This window comes from Bactrocera latifrons, unplaced genomic scaffold, assembly GCF_001853355.1.
Source record: "Bactrocera latifrons isolate USDA-ARS-PBARC rearing strain unplaced genomic scaffold, ASM185335v1 scaffold_233, whole genome shotgun sequence".
NCBI lineage: Eukaryota > Metazoa > Arthropoda > Insecta > Diptera > Tephritidae > Bactrocera > Bactrocera latifrons.
The window spans coordinates 147425-167351 of NW_017535886.1; the positions used below are offsets into that span (position 1 = coordinate 147425).

Genomic DNA, 19927 nt, shown 5'->3' on the forward strand with positions numbered 1-19927 from the left:
TACCCTTTTCACTAGATTCTACAATGGGTGCTCACTTGGCCTTGCATACATGTATCGGTACAGGATTTTTTCATTTTTTGTCATCGTGCACTCTTGCAAGAGCAAAAGAATCCCGCTATTGGTACTGAAAAATGTAAAAGCAAAAATTTGTGGAGTGATAGGGAAGAAGCCCTACTCATTGAATTATGGCAAAACAAAATTAGTGCTCTTCGAGGGACAATATTAGGGCATCCAAAACTTACCACTCTCGTTGCTCAAAATATAAACGAACAAATAAAATTGTGAGTTGTCAGTGAAAACTCATCGAAAACACACATTGTTAGTCCGAACGACTTAGATTCCACAACTCACAAATGTGTTTTCCAGATGTTTTCAATGTCGGTTCGGTACATATGTATTATAATTGTGTAGGGTAGGGTAATAAATTATATGGTAGCGGTTGACCAACGTATGTCGATATTAGGTCGACCTCGAAAACTGTATTACCAGTTGATCCTTAATAACGATTCAGAGGAGTAGGTTACTGATCTAGATGATTTCTATGAGTGCAACGAAAAACGTATTATATTTAATGATCCGCAAACTTTGGGGAAAGCACTGAATTGCAAGGACGCGTCTTAATGAAGACGAATTTTTATCGCATATGAGGAACAGAACTTTGCAAACAGTTGAATCGCGTAGTAATTGGTAACAACTTCGTGTTCTGTACTAATGATGAGCATCTAAAAAAAGTTTGACTGGTTGCAAAGGGCTATGCTCAATGTCCGGGGAAAGATTTTTACGAAGTTTCCTCTTCAGTTGCATTGTCAACTTCTGTTCAACATATATAGGAACAATGGTACAAAAGAGTTTTTGTATGCTTGGTACGGTTTTTGTACCTTAATAAATAAAGATACAAAAAATGTAARACTGGTCGGTCCAAGCCGTGGTGTAGTGCATTTGTTTCGAACTACTCTCTGCACTGGCAGTATTTGCTAAGTATTGTATAATAATATCTCTATTCTTTAAATAATAAAGTTCATTTTGAAACATTGTTGCTTCATATCTCTAAAGATGCAACATAAAAATGTTTTATCTTTTTTTCAGGACACAAAGAATGGCAACACTGCTATTTGTCATAAATGTAAACACACAAATCTCTTGAAAGCGTGAATTGACTTGGTTGTTAAAGTATATTTATTTACTTAAAAAATACGCAATAACTGAAAATGTTAGCTATATTTAAATGCATGCAGTGTAACTAAAAATGTATTAGTTGAAAAATGTGTGTAAAGTGGGTTAAAAATTGTGAATAATGAGCATTACTTTTACAAATTTTTGAACTTTAAATGTAAATATCTCGAAAACTATAAGTCTGAGAAGAGTATACATTTTTTAATAGTGGGGACCTCGTCTATACAACTGTACCATCAAATCGTGGCGGCAAAAGCATTGTGTTGACAATCCTTGCCCATATGCATATAAATATTGTAATATTTAATCTCTATGTTTGTTTTACAGGTGAATGTTTCATTTCCATTTCTCTTTAAATTGTCACGAACTTCATATTATATACATTATTCTAACTGTAAAACTTCTGCTTACTTGTTTGTGCAATTTGTATATTTGCTATTTCTCCTTATTCGCATAAGCATAAGCAGGTAACGCAAGCTACAATTAGTTATCTGGGCTTATTTGTTGTTTGTAAGCTGCAATATGTGTTCCCTCTATCCTAGCTTTGCTGATCTGCATGGTAAATGCAAGTGCCCTTGTGCATATATGCCACTGCACAACGTGTTTGAGCTTATTCATCGATCAGCCGGGAAAGTGGAAGGACATACTGCGGTAAGTAGTAATCAATAATGTAATAATTTATAAATGCTTATTGCCTTACGTATTGATATTTAGAAATAAACCATTTGGAACCATTTAAACATTGCTCCATTTGAAGCTATTTTGGAAAAAAACCAAATGCGTTAAACTCGCCCCACTTGATCGATGACATATCTTTATTTCGCATTCCAATTGTTTGCCTATTTGGTTTGTGAAATTTCAAGATTCGATGGGTAAATCACCTCGCCGCCAGACTTCAGTAAATTTGCCCAATATGGATAGCTGTGCTTCTACGTCATCAGCATCAAAACCCAGCCAGGGTAGCAGTGCATCAGCCACCGTCAATATAGCCAGTGATTTACCAGCCGCCTCTACAGCCACTGGAGCCACCACTCGATCATCATCAGCCGCTGCCATTGCGCGTCAGGAAAACGTAATTGCGGCTCTACAAAAACAAATAGCCGTTCCGTAATTTACCAGTCACCGTATACGAAAATCACAGACGTGTTGATACACACGCACTGCTAGACGAACGTTCATCCATCACAATGATTGATAGTGCTCTTGTTCGGGACTTGGGAATGCATGGAAGTGAGCAATCTTTAAATGTACAGTGGTTCGGAGGACGTGAAGCGCAGGAATCAACGTTTGTAGTGGACTTATTCATCAGTGGCGCCGGGGTGCAGAAACAACACAAACTCCGTAACGTCTATGCTGTGTCGAACTTACACCTTCCTGTACAGAGTTTAAGCAGAGACGATTTGGGTCATGAGTATAGACCCGTAAGCCAACTTCCGGTACAACCTTACGCCCAAGTCAGGCTCGAGCTGTTAATTGGCCTTGACCACTGCCATTTGGAATTACCATCGACGACTGTAAGAGTAAAGGAGCACGGACAATTCGTTGCTAATACAGAGTTGGGTTGGGTTGTATTCGGCCCAACATCTTCTACACAACCATCTCCAGTAGCGTATTTATTCGTGAATAGTCAAGCCGATCAGACACAATCACAGGATCAGATCAGACAGATCACAATATGGTATCTAAATTTTTCCAAATTGAGAGTTGTGGTGTTAGAGCGGCACCGCCGATAGAGATTGAGGAGGACACCCGTGCCAGAGATGTCTTGAAGTCTACCAAATGCCACGTAAACGGACGTTTTAAAACGGACCTTATATGGAAAAGTGACAAAGTTAATTTACCTGATAGCTACAATATGGCGTTGAAACGATTAATCAGTGTAGAGTCGTGTTAAGGATGAGTCGTGATGCAGATTTTGCCGCCGAATACAAGAAGATCATGGACTCATACGTCATGCACGAAAACTGCCGCCAGCAGAAGCTGCTGTGTGTACACCTACAACTTGGTATTTACCATACTTTGCCGTTGCTAATCTCAACAAACCCGGAAAACTACGTATGGTTTTCGACGCCGCTGCTGAGGTAGGTGGAATCTCCCTCAACTCACAGCTCTTGTCCACAAGAATATCGCCCATTCCCGTCGATATCGTTTCGTTTTCGTGAGGGCGCAGTTGCCGTATGTGGAGACATCAAAGAGATGCTCCATCAAGTCATTATACGAGAAGATGATAGATGTGCACAGAGGTTCCTCTGGCTTGATGGTGACGCTACGCAACCGCCGGATATTTACGAAATGTGTGTGACGACGTTTGGTGCTACTTGTTCACCATGTGCTGCAAATTATGTAAAAAAAGTTAACGGGCTAGAGCACCAAAATGAACACGGAACCACGGCCCGTGCAGTAAAAGCAATATTGGATCACCATTATGTCGAAGACTTCCTTGATAGCTTCAGCTCAGAAGAGGAAGCCATTTCCGTGTCAGAACAGGTCCCAGCGATTCATACGTATGATGGGTTTTAGCTTCGCAATTTTACATCCAATTCTTCGAAGGTGTAAGCCGCGCTTGGTGGTACTGACGTTACACGATCGATTGGCAAGAGAGAAGATTTCGTTGGTGAGAAGGTACTGGGCTTGTTTTGGCAGCCATCATCAGATTGTTTCGGCTTCAAACTGAAATTTCATAACGTCGCTGAAGCGGTGATAAATGGTCAGAGACGCCCTACTAAAAAAGAACTTCTAAGTATCGTCATGTCGATATTTGACCCTCTAGGATTTCTGAGCAATTTCGTCATTGGGGCCAAGTTACTTCTGCGTGAGCTTTGGAAAAACGATATCCACTGGAACGACCCATTGCCAAACGACGTAAATGCTGCTTGGGCGAAGTGGCGTAAACAGCTACCCGAGATTGTCAAATATGCCATACCTCGTTACTATTTCAGAAATGGGGCACATATTTATTGATGCTAGTGAAGATGTCTTCGCCGCCGTTGCTTATATTCGATCTCAATCTTTATCTGGTGAATTTAATGTTGCATTCGTTTGTGCCAAGACAAAATGTGCGCCAATGAAAACCCTTACCGAGCCACGCCTCGAACTTCAGGCAGCGGTTTTGGGCACTCGGCTTATGCAGTGTATCCGCGACGAACATTCTCTAAACATCAAAGATTGTATCCTGTGGAGTGACTCAAAAACGGTTATCAAATGGATACAAAAGTGAACATCGTCGTTACAAGCCTTTCGTTCAGCATAGGATAGCCGAGATAATGGCTTCAACAAGCATATCAAATTGGAGGTAGATACCCACGAAGCACAATGTTGCCGATGATGCCACGCGAACAAATGATTGCACCAATTTTAATCAAACAGCACGTTGGTCGCGGGGGCCCCCGTTCTTTCGCCAGGACGAACAAGCTTGGCCTTCAGAAGTCCTGTTTCTGGACCTGATGAAGAGCTTCGGTCCAAATTTACTTTAGTCATCGTGAATTGTAATTTTATAGGTTTTAAAAGATTTTCTTCCTTTCCCAGATTGGTGAGAACCGTTGCCTGGGTCTTACGCTTTGTCGACCATTGTCGTCGTCGTATACAGCCAAATCAATGTTATGGTTTAAGAGCCCAAGAAGTAGACAATGCTAAACGCCTTTTATGATGCATTGTACAACGCGAAGTGTCCATTGAAAATAGTCACGACAGCACACGGTTACAACTCTCACCATATATAGATGAAAAAGGTGTTCTTCGAGTACAGGGACGCATCGACGCCGCCAGCTGGCTTCCAATCAGCACATGACGTCCTATTATTCTACCGCCTGATCATGCCTTTACAAAATTGTTGGTGTTACATCACCATAGCGCCATGTGCCACCAAAACACAGAAGCTACTATTGGTGACATCCGCCGTAATTATTGGGTCCCACGACTAAGAAGTGTGTTACGCAACGTCATTGCTAGTTGCAATGTATACCGCTTGAATAAAGCTACCCCGTCAGCGCCTTGGATGGAACCGCTTCCGTCGGACAGACTTACTCCTTATGTTCGGCCGTTTAGCTATACCGGCCTGGATTACTTTGGCCCAGTCACTCTGACTGTTCGACGCAGTACCGAGAAGAGATGGGTTGCTCTCTTTACATGCCTTACAGTGAGAGCTGTACACCTAGAACTGGCTCACGATTTGAGTACTGATTCCTGTATTATTGCCTTACGTAATTTTGTGAATAGACGTGGTGCGCCCAAAAGAATTAGGTCTGACAATGGAAAGAATTTCGTTGGCGCCGACCGAGAAGCAAAGCGATTCGCGGAAGTATTCGACTGCGGTCGCTTACAAAGTGAATTATCACAGAAAAACGTCCAGTGGGTGTTTAATTCCCCATTTAATCCTTCAGAAGGTGGCGCATCGGAGAGAATGGTACAGTGCGTCAAGCGAGTTCTACGTCACACTTTAAAGGAAAGAGAGCATATTCTGATTAGTTTCCTGATTGAAGCTGAGAACGTCGTTAACTCTCGTCCACTGACGCATATGCCTATCACTGCCGATCAAGAACAGCCTCTGACTCCTAACGATTTCATTCTGGGAGCAGACAAGACGCCCCAAACTCCTAAAGCAGACACTGACTTGGGAAATACTTGTATGCTACGTAAGCAGTGGCGCGTCGCGCGTCAATTGAGGGATCATTTTTGGAAGAGGTGGATTACTGAGTATCTACCTACATTGACTCGCCGTGTGAAATGGTGCCATAGAACGAAGCCATTGAAAGAAGGAGAGTTGGTGTCTATATGTTATCCTAACGTTCCACGACGAGAATGGTGCCGCGGTAGAGTGGAAAAAGTATACCCTGGAACTGATGGTGAAGTACGACGAGCAGACGTACGAACTTCGACAGGAATTAAACAACGAGCTGTCTCAAAACTAGCCATTCTGGACATTGATGGTTGATTCACGGGGTGGCGATGTTGACAACCCTTACCCATATGTATATAAATATTGTAATGTTCAATCTCTATGTTTATTTTACAGTTGAATGTTTCATTTTCATTTCTCTTTAAATTGCCACGAACTTCATATTATATCATATTATATACATTATTCCAACTGTAAAACTTCTGCTTACTTGATGTGCAATTTGTATATTTGCTATTTCTCCTTCTTCGCATAAGCATAAGCAGGTAGGCGCAAGCTCCAATTAGTTATCTTATATACTTGTTGTTTGTAAGCTGCCATATGTGTTCCCCCTATCCTAGCTGTGCTGATCTGCATGGTAAATGCAAGTGCCCTTGTGCATATATGCCACTGCACAACGTGTTTGAGCTTATTCATCGATCAGCCGGGTAAGTGGAAGGCCATACTGCGGTAAGTAGTAATCAATAATGTAATATAATAATAAACCATTTGGAACCATTTAAACATTGCTCCATTTGAAGCTATTTTGGAAACCAAACCAAATGCGTTAAACTCGCCCCACTTGGTCGATGACACATTGTAATACTGCTCAAATTTTTATTAACTCTAAACAAGATTGAACTAAAATCAACGAAATTTGATCCATGTTTTTACGTACGTAGTTGTAAGATTATGTTGGCCATAATATACCTAGATGATTTGTTGTTAGCATTAAACAATGGAAGTGGGTTAAAACAATGGAGGAAGCGCTCTCGCCAAATTATGATAAGGATATCGGTTAACCGTTTTTGAGTATATATTTTCATATATCGCAGAAAACCATCTGGGAATCAATAAAGTAAAAACGAGGCGATAATGCGAAATACACATATCCAAGATTAATCGGCGCTTTGATGTATTTGGCTGTATCTATGAGACTAAAGAGCACAAAAAGTAGTAGAAAATGCCAGTAGATCAACTATGGCTTTAACCATTTGAAGGACAGTAATTGGCCATAAAATTTTAAGCATAAGCTCTCTACTTCGGGAGGAGGTTTTGTGGAGGCGAAATAGTTCGTAGTAAATAGTATTAAGTCTATGAGTTAACAGTAGTTAACGTACTGCAGTTCCCATGCTGCCAAAAATTGCAATGCTTGCAGTCTGAAAAATTAAATGTTTGGTCAGCTGCTGTAATTTGATGATCAGTGCAATGCATGAGCAATTAAAGACCGACGCTAACGGCAGCAGCGACGGTAAGAATGGTAGACTAGCTGTAAGTAATAGTTTAAGAAGGAAACTCAAAGTGTTAAGTTCATTTCAAAATAACTTCACGTAGTAGGTAGGTTCAGAAATAGAGATTTAAAATAATTTATATAAGTGGTAACTCGAACAGGCAACTATCGGAATAAAATAACTGGCGCCCAACGTGGGGTAACCCACGGTGGCCCACCACCATCACCATCAACTGGAGGCAGAGGAATCAAGACCCCACGGATAAATTATGTAAGTAAAACTTTTTTTCTCTCTGCCTTCGGTTTATAATTATATTAGTGATAATTTGACAATGTGGTTAGTGCACAAAAAAATACCAAAAATGGGAAACAGGAGTTCAAAGTACAACCCTGTTTTGGTTATAATAGTTAAGTTGGAGTTCAAAGTACAACACTATTTATTATAACGAAATCAGGGTTGTACTTTGAACTCCTGTTTCCTATTTTTGGTCTTTTTTTGTGTACTTACGTCCGCTACCCGTCCGTGCCATCTTAACTACCTCGCATGAGCAAACTTGAAACCAGTGAACTGTTGGACAGACTTGACAACCAACTTTTGACAAGCACACGTCTCAGGCGCGAACAAGACATGAATTAACAAACCCTGCAGGGTATTATCAATGCGACGGTCAGTGCCGCACTACAAGTACAAAGGAAAGACTTTGAAAGTAAGCTAGGGCAGCTTAAAAACCAGTTTCTGGCCACAACTGTGGCTACTGCTGAAATTAAGACTTACGAACCAATAAATATTATAGACGTGGTAGAATGTCATGGAGGCCTGGATGCAGTCAAATCACTTCCAAAGTTCGATGGCTCACAGGAGCAATATGTCTCCTACGTGGGTTATTCGAAACACTACCAAGCTGTCCTCATAATTCGCAACAGAATTAGGGAATCGGCTGATGCAGTTTTAGCATCATTCAACACGGTCCTTAATTTCGACGCTATGATTAGTCGTTTAGATTTTACATGCTCAGACAAGCGACCATTGCATCTGCTCGAGCAAGAGCTAGCAACGCTAAGGCAAGGACAATTGTCGATTATTAATTTTTATGAGCAGGGGTGATAACACACCCCTTTGTGAGCAGACGTAAGCTTGATTGGCCTGAAAAATTTTCCCAATGAGTAGTTGTGCCTTCCTACATTGGGTATGAAGATGACCTTCGCTGTCCTCCATACTTCGGGGATGTACGCCATTGCAAGGCTCTCTCTCAGCAGCCGACCCAGGTGAGGCAGTAAAAACTGCTCACACTGTTGTAACAGCGCCGGAAAGATGCCATCCACTCCCGGAGACTTGAATCTCTCAAACGAGGCCATTGCCCATCTGATCGAGTCCGCCGTAAATAGCTGTTTGGCGATATTCCAATCCTCGCGGGATGACCCGTGTTCGATCACTGGTAGACATTGGTCTTCCTGAACTGTTTCCCGGAAGTGCACGCGTAGAAGCTACGTGGCTCTGTCCTCTGCGCTTTTCGTAAATGTCCCATCACTTCTTTTAATTGCTATTTCTGTGTCATTTGTGCCCCTGGCCAGAGCTCTGTGCAGCCGAGCCACTTCTGGAGGCGACATTCTCGCAGAATCTCCTGAAGCTCGCCTGCTTTGCAGACCTAATCTCCTTATTGTATAAGGTCAGATAGCTTCTGTATTTTGATCAGACCCATGAACGTTTCGTTTTGTTAAGCAGTCCGACATTCCTAAAGGACTGGAGAAAACCAGTCTGGAGGAGGACTGGAGAAAACCCTTATTTCACCAGGGAGCAAGGAACTCGCCCTCCAAAGCGTGGCCAAGTTGAGAAAATTGAGGTCAATCCATTCTCGAGGTTCCGTCAGAGCACTAACTTTCCAAACCATAACAACCAGATTACGCATAACTCAAGCTTACCTATAGCACATCCTTTTAACAATAGTCAAGGCGCGTTGAAGAGACCTGCGAATTCTCGAAGAACGTCGGACTACAGACGTCAGACTATTTGACGGAGGAAAGAAGCGAGATGTATGAAAAGCAGTACGATCAAGCCGCTTATGATGCAGCGGCGGAAATAAAAACTGTGTACTGTGACAACGAACCTTCATTTAATTCAATGGATTTAATTAATGGAAATCGCCAGATGTCTAAAACTGCAAAGGCAGATACAAAACGTAGTTGAACTCTTTCTTCAGGCCGCCGTGGAATATAATAGGACGTTCCATTCAGTGACGGGCATGAAGCCGATTGAGGTTATCCATGCCAGCTTACACATTTTCCCGGATATTGCTGCCAGACTACAGAAAGCCCAACAAGAACAGCTGGAGCGGAGTAATGCGTACCGCCCGGTAAGGTCCAACAAGAGACTAGGCGACAAGGTCACTCCACTGTATTTCGAGGAAAGGATTGACGCTGACCTAGGAACAACCGTTCTTATTAAAGGTAGGGTAGTCCACAAGGACAACCTCAAGTGAAACTCTCGAAATAATACCTTTTTTACATAGTTTTTATTTTGAATTTCAGGCACACGCCCATCTTCACACTTTTGACTTCGGCCGCGCTGACAGCTTCCAAATTAACGGACTACTCGTACGCGGACTACATACCGATGCTAGACGGTACTGCAGTAATTTGGAACGAGACGAGGTACAAAAGGCATATATCAAACTTAACGGAATATGGACAATACATACAAGAAACAACAGACTTGATTAGCGCCTTCCCACAATCACACATGAGGAAGATCCTAGAAATAGACACCAGGCATTTACGTACTTTATTAGGGACATTAAGAGTACACCATAGGCATGCTCGGAGCCTAACCTTTTTGGGCTCCGCCCTGAAGGTAATAGCCGGCACGCCTGCCTTCAATGACTTACTACAAACAAAACTAACGGATCAAGAACTAATACAGTCAAACAATAATAAGATCGTCATTAATTCCAAAACTCAGGAGCAGATTAACGTCCTCACGAATACGGTCAATAAGATTCTCGATGTAAAAAAAAAGGGAACAAATAGATTCGTCGCGCCTCTATGAAATACTTTTGGCTAGAAACAGAATATTAGCACCAGAGACTCAAAATTGATTAATTGCAATCACACTGGCTAAATTTAATATAATAAACCCTGCTATTGTCGATGCAGTAGTGATTTGGAGGCGGTTATGAAGGAGAGTTTCACATGAGGTACAATAAGCCAATTGTTTAGCAAAGCTAGAAATTTTTGTTTTATTAGACCTAAGGTATTATGAAAGAAAATAAATATTTTTCCCGTTTCACTGCTGTTATATCCAGCATTGATACGCTAATGGCAACGTTCTGTAAAGAGGCCGAAACTGAAACTTGCGCACAAAGCCTACACTCCGGTTCTGTAGCACACTGTTCCACCAAGCTCAGCGACTTATCCCCCATTGTCGATTTGATAAACGATGCAATAGTCAAAGCTAGCACAGATAATGGCCCTGAAATGTTTATTAATGGCACTAATCTTGTTACACTCGAACGCACCGCTTTTTATCAATGGCACCAAATACTTTACTCGCAATGGATACCCGAAGAGACTTGAACAACAGTCTGCCTCAGCTCGGATCAACATAACCTCTCATCATACCCTACTAAGCCTACCATTTCTCCACAAGCTAAGAGAAGCAAACTTGCGGCACATCGCTGAATTACGTATACCGACAATTAAAGACCTACGCTACCGGCAGCAGCTACGGTAAGAATGGTAGGCTAGCTGTAAGCTTACACATTATCAAATAAAACAGTTTTAGAAGGAAACTCAAAGTGTTAAGTTCATATCAAAATAACTTCAGGTAGTCGACAACACCGTCGCTACCGTAGAAAGTGGTAACTGGAACAGGCAACTGTCCGAAATAAAATACTACTTTAATAGCGAAAGCCTGTAAACAGTCTCTAGTCACTATTTGAGACATTTTGAGCTAAAGTCTCAATTTGTGACTAGTTACAGTGCACAACACAGTCTCTAGTATTTAGTCACAAAATATTGTTCCAAATTTGTGACCTTATAGATAGCAAGCCACAAAACTAAAATGCTATTTTTAAATTGCAATTTTCAAAATACTGAATAGAGATCATCATAGATATTATTCGATTGTCGACTTTTTATATTTTGTAAGCAACTGTTGTTAATATCGCTTTATTGGTATAATCGTGTTTGCGGTGTCTACGCCAATAAAAAAGAAGCAACTCAAACACGAAAAAAGTAAGAATAAATGAAATTCACACAAATTTTGTAAATATTCTGAAACAATCCAGATACATTTTTATTTTTATTGGTAATTATTGTTTTTGACTGTGACATAGAAAATTTGATATGTGTTATCGAAATATTTATTTTCATTCAGGTATAAATACATCTCTAAATAATGAAATGTAATAGATTTTTGTGACTGTCATTTACAGAATTACAAAATCGTCACAAGTCACAAGTATCACAATGCAGAATCGGTCGTTACAGTAGAACTATGTACCCCTTGCAACTCTGTATACCATTTCTATATTCTTCTTTGTTTTATCCTTACATTGTTCGACCTGTCTATCCATATTAAATGAAGTCAGCCGTTATTTAACCTCAAACCCCTCTCGAACTTACTTACTTCTCCTTGCGTAGTGCAAACAATATTTGCTCATTGCTTAGTAATGCTCTGCTGCATTTTCAAAGCTTCGAATTTATATCAAGTATTAATTAAGTTAACATATAAAATCCTTTTATAGATAGAGTTAGGATTTCCAGTGGAAATTTGCAAATTTGATTGGTTCAAAGATGAGGAATGCACCCCGACCTTTTTTCTATTGTGTTCTCTCCTGAATCACATTGACTCACTTAGCCCCAGCGAATTAATGAAGTCCCATAGACTATCGGGTGCAAGTGAAGCAATGCGGTCACTATCCGGAAACATCGATCCAAGGGCCTTAATTTCTCTGAAAGTAATTTTTTTCAAAAAATCGTCTAAGGAACCACGTTCCACATATATTTTTACATAACATATACATTTTTTACGAAAATCTGAGACCTTGGGCATTTAAGGGTTAAGGAACGAATCCTAAAATACACTCTAGCTCTAAAAAAACAGTTTTTTACTTTCGTGCAACGGTTTACAAACTTACTTAAATCTAAGTGCTTTTGAACATAATTTGTACATACATATGTATATGCAAATCAGTACACCTGTGTCGTCAAATACTGCTTGCATGGCTCTCATATGCTCCATCAACATATGTATGTACATATCTGTTGGTTTTGAGAGTTCTCCTTCAGAAAGGGTACCCACCCAAGTATAAGATGAACAATTTTGTGAATTGGCACAAATTTGGGGGTTGTCTTTACCGAGTTTATTGCCGATATACCCTGCCAAATGCTCAAGTCCGTCGTTGTTGAGAATCTCCAAATCACGTTGAAAAATATTACCTGYAAAAATATAATAAACATACATACATGCGTATAAATAAAAGGAAAAAAACTGTTGGTTAAGATTATTATTATAATTAAGATAAGAAACAGCGGTTAGTATGCAAAAACTTAGTTTATATGTAAGTATATATTTGCATTTGTTAACATCAATACATTTTTATATAAGAATGTTTTCTGTAGTTTTAGGTTTATAATACTATGTACGTTTAATATTAGTTGTCAAAAAAGTTTTGCGGTATTTTCGCTAGTTGGCGCTGAGAACGCGTAGTTCTAGTTTTATACCTTTTTGGAAAGCTCATTTCACGCGCTAACACGCAAGACTTTTATGACAACTTAATTTTTTGATAATTACCGATTAGAGATAAGTAATTCCCTTCCAAATCTGATGTGTTGTCGACTTTAACATTTCCTTCATTGTGAACGGAGCCTATATTTCAATTCCTGCCTGTCAGGGTGATTGTGAAGACCGCCTTTTAACCTGATGACGCCAAAAAATTTCTAAAACGTCCTGGTTTAAACGAGACTACATCCTTTTCTGTCGTTCACTAACCTCTCCAGGAGCAGTGCTTAACGTGGGAAAAGCGGTAGGTAGTAACTTCGTCGGATTCCTCGAACTTAAACCTGCAAGAGTGTTTGGTTATAAACGTACTATTATTGTAATCAAATCGATATTATTACCCATTATAAACTGCAAGTTGCTTTCGGAAGCTTCTGGAGTACAGTGTACTTCATAAATGAACTCATTTTTAACATGAATTTAGTCCGCCCGACGACAAAAATGAATCCATTGTTTTAGTACTGTTTTATCTTTAGGGAATTTAAAAATCTCTACTCCGTAGCAATATTTTTAACATTGTTATTATAGCATCCGAACACTGCGCAACGCATTTTAAAATAAATAAAAGGTCGCAATTAATACTACACTCGAAAATACAATTCAGATTCAAATTCAAAGGCGCGGACGAATAATAAGTCAACCGTGACGTCAGCAAAAACAGCTGACTGAAAGCAAACATGCGCATTACGTAATCTCTTTCTCTATCATTCTTGGCTCGAACCTATCTACCCGACGGCATTTCGCAAATGATTTTGGTGTGATAACAAATGCACACATAAAGATTTATCAATGCCAATAGCAATAGATTACCGTTTTTTATAACATTTTCCATTATGACCAGATTGGGCAAAATAATAATTTTTGGGCATTTAAATTAAAACAACCAACATTTAGTACCAATAAAAATTACAATATAGTGGTTATTTATTAGAACAACTCATATTTGACCTTTCAATGCCCAATAAAAGGATTTAATCATTTTCCATTGAAAATAATACTATAATGCTTCAAATTACAAAACCTTTCATCAAATACCTTTAAACTTCACAAATTTATTTAATTTTCATTGTTTAACATTTTTTATAAGTGGTATTGAACCATGCAACAAATCCATCCGTTTACATATTTTTTTGCTAAGATTTCAATCAGAGATAATGAGATCCCCAACTTCTCTCTCACTGGAAGTGAGAGACCAATTGCTAAACGTCAAAACCTACCGAACTTTGACAGTTGACTGGATTGAGTAGGTTTTGACGTTTTGCAATTGGAATGACTGGAACGGCCAGATTGAAATTATAYCAAAAATATATGTGAACGGAGGAATTTAATGCCGCCGTTCAAGATCGCTAATAAAAATTTAAAATAATGAAAATCAAAGAAAATGCGAAATTTAAATATATATTATGAAACGTTTTGTAATTTGGTGAATAATGGAATTAATTTTCTATTACAAATGATTAAAAACATTTATTTATTTAGAACTAACAGGCTTAATTCACCTTATTAAGTATTGAAATATCGAAAGTCAGTTGTTTTAATATACCATAAAATCATAATCTAAATAATTTAAATCATAATCCCATTGCAGGTCTCTGATATGAATCTTATTATTTGCTTATATGTATACGAATGTGCGCGTTCAGTCAAATTATGATTTTATCACTTATACATATTACATATGCGCGCATTAATCTGCTTGTTGATACATTCATATATACTTATATGTACATACATACATATATTTCTATACACTTCAGAACAAATAATACACAATCATACATACATACATATGCGTACACATGTGAATGTGTCACCAACAAAAAATTGAAGCATTGTTCTACAATGTTTATTTTAATTATTTTATTTTAGTTAAATTCTGTGCATTTGCACAATAAGAAAAGGGTTGCCATGGTTCTTTTTTTCGCGCCGCTCTTCAAAAATCAAGCTTTATTTACAACAGATATTAAAAAAAATTAATATACAGAAACCTCATAGTGAAGTGTTAGTAAGTGAAAAGTGCATAATATAAGTGAAAAAGTTATTCGCAATATACAAATTATCAATGTAAAAGTTGTCAATTTTTCAACTTTAAATGCAAATATCTTTAAAACCATAAGTCAGCGGCAACTATATATATATATATATATGCGTGATCTGGAGAACGTCACCTTTCCAGTGATACCCATTTTATATCCGAAATCCGGGGATGCTATTCTAAATTTTACAACATCCAAATATCTAGAGCACTTATTCACGAAGAGAAGAAATGGCAGGTCATTTACAAGCTTACAAAACTATTTACATGAAGTTTCACTATTGTTATAGAAATGTATCCTTTAATAGGAATCATTTAACATCTGATAACTAAATTGTCCAGGCCTTGTGGTAAATTAGTACTTGGCAAGTATTCCGTCTATGTATAAGTTAAGAATCACAACACTTTTCACAATTCTTTTGCAGAACACTTGTTCTTATTTTATTTCTAAGTTTTCTAATAAACATTTTTGCTCAATTACTTTGCGTGAGTTTGCGCCTTTCTCATTTGTGTGAGGATGTTAGACAACTCCTCACGCTTCCTCTTCGCACGAATGTGTGTGCCTAACCGACGTTTTAAAAATTTCAGGGCACGTTTATCCTTTGAAACTTTCAACAATTCCATGGTTCTCTTCTCGTAGGGAGCATGTCCAACAACTTCACGCACCAAGTCGCGCATGAATTTAGTATGCCGGGTTTGAATCTAAAGAAATTGCTATAAGTATGTATATACGAATTATTTATTTATATATACTTACGTTCTTCAAACGGGATCCTCTAAGTCCCTTCACCTTTTTGTCTCCAGTATATTTAACATTCTTCACCTTCGATGTTTTATGTCCCTTGTTGAGACCAACGCAGAGTTCGTATCGTACAGCCATTATTGCTGAAAACAATCCACATAGTGAACATAATTTATTAAACAATTCGATAATGTAATAAGAAAATATTGTATCTAAAGTCACCCGTATTACTATAGAATTATAATTTGTGATGCAAATAATATTCTTAGATTTTTATAAAAAAAATTTCAACAACAGCCTACCTTAGCAGCTGTCAAAAAGCGGAAAGAGCGTAGAGTTGACAAACACTTTCTGAAGTTTCCCCATTTTGGTTTAAGCATTGCCAACATAAATAGTTTTTTCAGTAAACTTGAAGCGTTGCATTTATTCCATTTCGTAATACGGTCAACTTAAAAATTTGTTTAAATAATGCTAATTCCAATAATACATTATCGTTCGTTAATTTACAACACTCAAACGACTCTCAATATACATATGTACATAATTTATGAATAATATGTATATATATGGTGTCAAAAGGGTAACATTTTCTCTTTGTTGAGTTGAGATGAAAACATTCCTTTGGTGCATACAAATTGTATAGTTTCCTTTGCCAGATTGAAAATAAAATTTGGACAGTCGAAATTCAAAATAAACATAGTTGCCTTGTTATTTAAGTTATTTAAGATATTCAAAAAAATTAATTAAGTGAAAAGCAAATTATTTGCTTTCTAATGAAAATATTAATGAAAACAGAAGAAACTTCGTTAATTTCAAACTGAAACATATAATTAATATAACATAAACAAATTAATAATTTTGTATAGGCATAAGATACTAGAGGGGTTCCCTTGCTCTAGCAAGATTGCAGATTGCAATAATACTACACCGATATTATACAAGGGCCGTTCCCACGACAGTCGGGTCTACGAAAACCGGAACGGACACGGATTTTTATCCGGCCAAAGACTGTCAACTCGGCAGAATTCAGCCGTTATAACAACAACAACAACAACAGGGCACGAGAGCTGAACGGTTATTTAATTAAAGTGTATTCAATTGCACCTGCATTCATAAATATGCACAAAGAGAATTCATATGAATACACATGTCTGCATGTAAACCGTATAGAAATATAAGTAAAAGAGCGAACATACGTCTGTTAGCGCAATATATAGTTTTGAGCATAATTTTTATTTCACGCTCAGCTCTGTTCAAACGAAAATGTTAAAATTTCTCCTGCCGAGATGGCAGTGGGGAAACTCCTCCATCTCCACCGAGTTAGCCAAAAATATTTTTACGATCTCCGCGTTCTCTGTCATCTGCAACAAATCTTTATAGTTTAAGTAGAAATTATAAAATATATTTAAAACTTGCCTTCCTCAACAATTCAACGACGTAATCTGTCTTTATGTAAAATGACAGCTAAAACCGGGTTGCAATTATATTTTTGCGTAACATTGCACACAAATATATATGGGTTTTGGTCTGACATATTTTACAGCCATTGCAAATAATTTTCTGCGTGTGTTTGTTTTTGTGCCGGTGCACCAAGAGGAAATATATGCAATTCTTGCACCGTGCAAGGGTTTTGCAAGAGCAAGCGGATACCCCTACTGTGTATTTTATTTTATAATATATCTCTTACGTATGCATCGGTTCTTTTATATTAATTAATTCCTAAATGCATATCTGTATTCACATTTATAAATTGTGAAAATTTTATCTAGTTCGGATAAAACTTTCACATTTGGATTCACCACGAAAAACATAAAATTTCACCTTTGTTTTTAAAAATTTTAAATTTTCTACCGTTTGGAACACAGCCAAAGGACGCTAAAGGTTCAGGAGAGCGGCTTTTCCGAAAACGTGCAACAATTTTCACGGGAAAGGTCTTAAAACTCGTGTTTTTGATTCAAATTTACAAATATGTATAGCGCTTTACCTATTTTTATGTTTTTTTTGTAATAAATCCGTTAAAACTATGATTTTGCACGATATTTACGCTATATATGGCACCACTGTTCGAAGTTCAATAGTGATACAAGCAATGATCTGTTTCGAAATATCGATAATCTATATATTCGAGACTAAACAAGAATTGCTCAAAATAAGATATACATAATAGAAAAATAATAATTGAAAAAAAGAAAATTAAATTAAAATATCAATATTCTCAATATTCGAGTCTGAAAGAGAATTTGTAAAAATGAGAGATATATAATGGAAAAATAATGATAAATGAAAAAAATAAAAAGAAATTAAAATATCGATATTCTCAATATTCGAGTCTGAAAGAGAATTGGTAAAAATGAGAAATAAAATAACCCTAGTCGGTCGAAAACCCCGGTGTTCATAATTCCTCTGTGTCCAACTTCTTCTTCTTTCTGCAATAATAATGAATTATAAATTTTCCTATTATATACTTCCCATTTTTACCGATTCTCGATCAGTATCGAATATCGAGAAAATCGATAATTCGAAAACGATTAGTGCATGAATCAAGTGGCCATTCGAATTTACAACAGCCATTCCATAATTTCGAACATAACCTTGCCATTTTTGTTGAAGCGAAGTTATTGTGAAGTTTTTCATATTTTTATAAAAATAACATTAAACCAATTTCTTTTATTGACTAACTAAAAAACATCAACGGCAATCGGCTTTTCCGAAAACGCGCACCAATTTTCACTGGAAATGTCTTAAAATACTCGTTTTTAATTACACTTTACGAATATGTAAGGCGCGTGCCTTTAAAACCAACATTTTTTTTGTTTTAATAAGAAAACATCGTATTTCTCGAAATAAAAAATTCACGTTTACACTTAACACGCCTTTAGATGTTATTATATATTTCTCATTTTTACCAATTCTCTTTCAGACTCGAATATTGACAATATCGATAATTAAATTTCTTTTTATTTTTCCAATTATTATTATTTTTTTTCTATTATACCATGTTCGGACCGACAGCGAAAACATGTTTTCGTGGGAAAAACTGGTTTTCGCACGAACTGTTGTTTTCGTCCATGTAAAATCTGTAAAACAAAGACACAGTTTTCGCTGAAAACTACTTGAAAACTTACATTCCACTCATTATAATCGGTGCCTTCTCTAGTTTAATAGATGTTTTTGGAAGACATGTTTTGCCATCCCAAAACTGTCACTTGATATTTATTTACATTCCACATACAAATACAGCTGTTGCTTGATATTCTCATATGTGGGGGATTCTCTTGCTCTTGCAAAAGCTTGCACCGGGCAGAAATCGCATAATGTTCCATTTGGTGCAACGGCATAACAACAACCCCACGCAGAAAATTGATTGCAATGATTGTAAAATATGTCACACCAAAACCCGTTTATTTTCGTGCCGCCATATATCACTAAATTCTGCAATAGGTGTTCTCGTGGCCTTGCATATTTCGGTATAGGGCTTTTTCACTTTGTGTCATCGTGCAATCTTGCAAGAACAAGAGACTGCCGCTTTTGATAGTTGTCAGTGAAAACTCATCGAAAATACATGTTGTCGGTCCGAACAATTTAGATTCCACAACATACAAATGTGTTTTCAAAATGTTCTCAAAGGCGGTAGGAACATAGTTTATGTATATCTCATTTTTGCAAATTCTCGTTCAGTCTCGAATATCGAGAGTATCGATATTTCGAAACCGATCACTGCTTKTATCACTAGTTCCCAATTGAATTTCGAATAGTGATGCCATTTAAAGCGTAAATATCGTGCAAAATCGTAATAATTTTTATTGTTTTTATTGCAACGAAATATGAAAATAGATAACGCGCCATATATACTCGTAACATTTCCAGTGAAAATTGGTGCACGTTTTCGGAAAAGCCGCTCTCCTGAACATTAACCAAATGGACTTTACGAATTGTATATTTATAGCGGGATTCTGTAACCAGTCTCTAGTCTCTATTTGAGACATTTTGTGGTAAAATCTCAATTTGTGACTAGTTACTATTCACTAAACAGTCTCTAGCTTTAGTCTCAAAATATTGCCTCAAATTTGAGACCTGGCAGTTAGCAAGTCACAAAA

General features: G+C 37.6%; 1 protein-coding gene and 1 long non-coding RNA gene across 3 annotated transcripts; both read right to left on the minus strand.

The window, feature by feature from the left end:
- Nucleotides 1-11533: 11533 nt before the first annotated feature.
- LOC108968921 lies at nt 11534-13923 on the minus strand. Its single transcript, XR_001993361.1, has 3 exons — nt 13395-13923; nt 13069-13337; nt 11534-12713 (listed from the first exon to the last, which is right to left on the minus strand). It is a non-coding gene; the product is annotated as an uncharacterized LOC108968921 (long non-coding RNA).
- Nucleotides 13924-15502: 1579 nt separating this feature from the next.
- LOC108968919 (60S ribosomal protein L36) lies at nt 15503-16241 on the minus strand. Of its 2 annotated transcripts, none has more exons than XM_018933275.1 (3): nt 16133-16241; nt 15846-15973; nt 15503-15790 (listed from the first exon to the last, which is right to left on the minus strand). In XM_018933275.1, the coding sequence occupies exons 2-3, from the start codon at nt 15966-15968 to the stop codon at nt 15566-15568; spliced, it is 348 nt and encodes a 115-aa protein (XP_018788820.1). In that variant the 5' UTR covers nt 15969-15973; nt 16133-16241; the 3' UTR covers nt 15503-15565. The 2 variants fall into 2 exon arrangements, with proteins under 2 accessions (XP_018788820.1, XP_018788821.1); XM_018933276.1 differs by lacking the exon at nt 16133-16241 and adding an exon at nt 16053-16128.
- Nucleotides 16242-19927: the final 3686 nt, after the last annotated feature.

Coding starts and splice junctions, on each gene's coding strand:
- LOC108968919 (XM_018933275.1), bottom strand. CDS start 15,968: ATGGCTGTACGATACGAACTCTGCGTTGGTCTCAACAAGGGACATAAA. Junction 15,791..15,845: donor GAGGATCCCGTTTGAAGAAC/GTAAGTATATAT, acceptor CAATTTCTTTAG/ATTCAAACCCGGCATACTAA.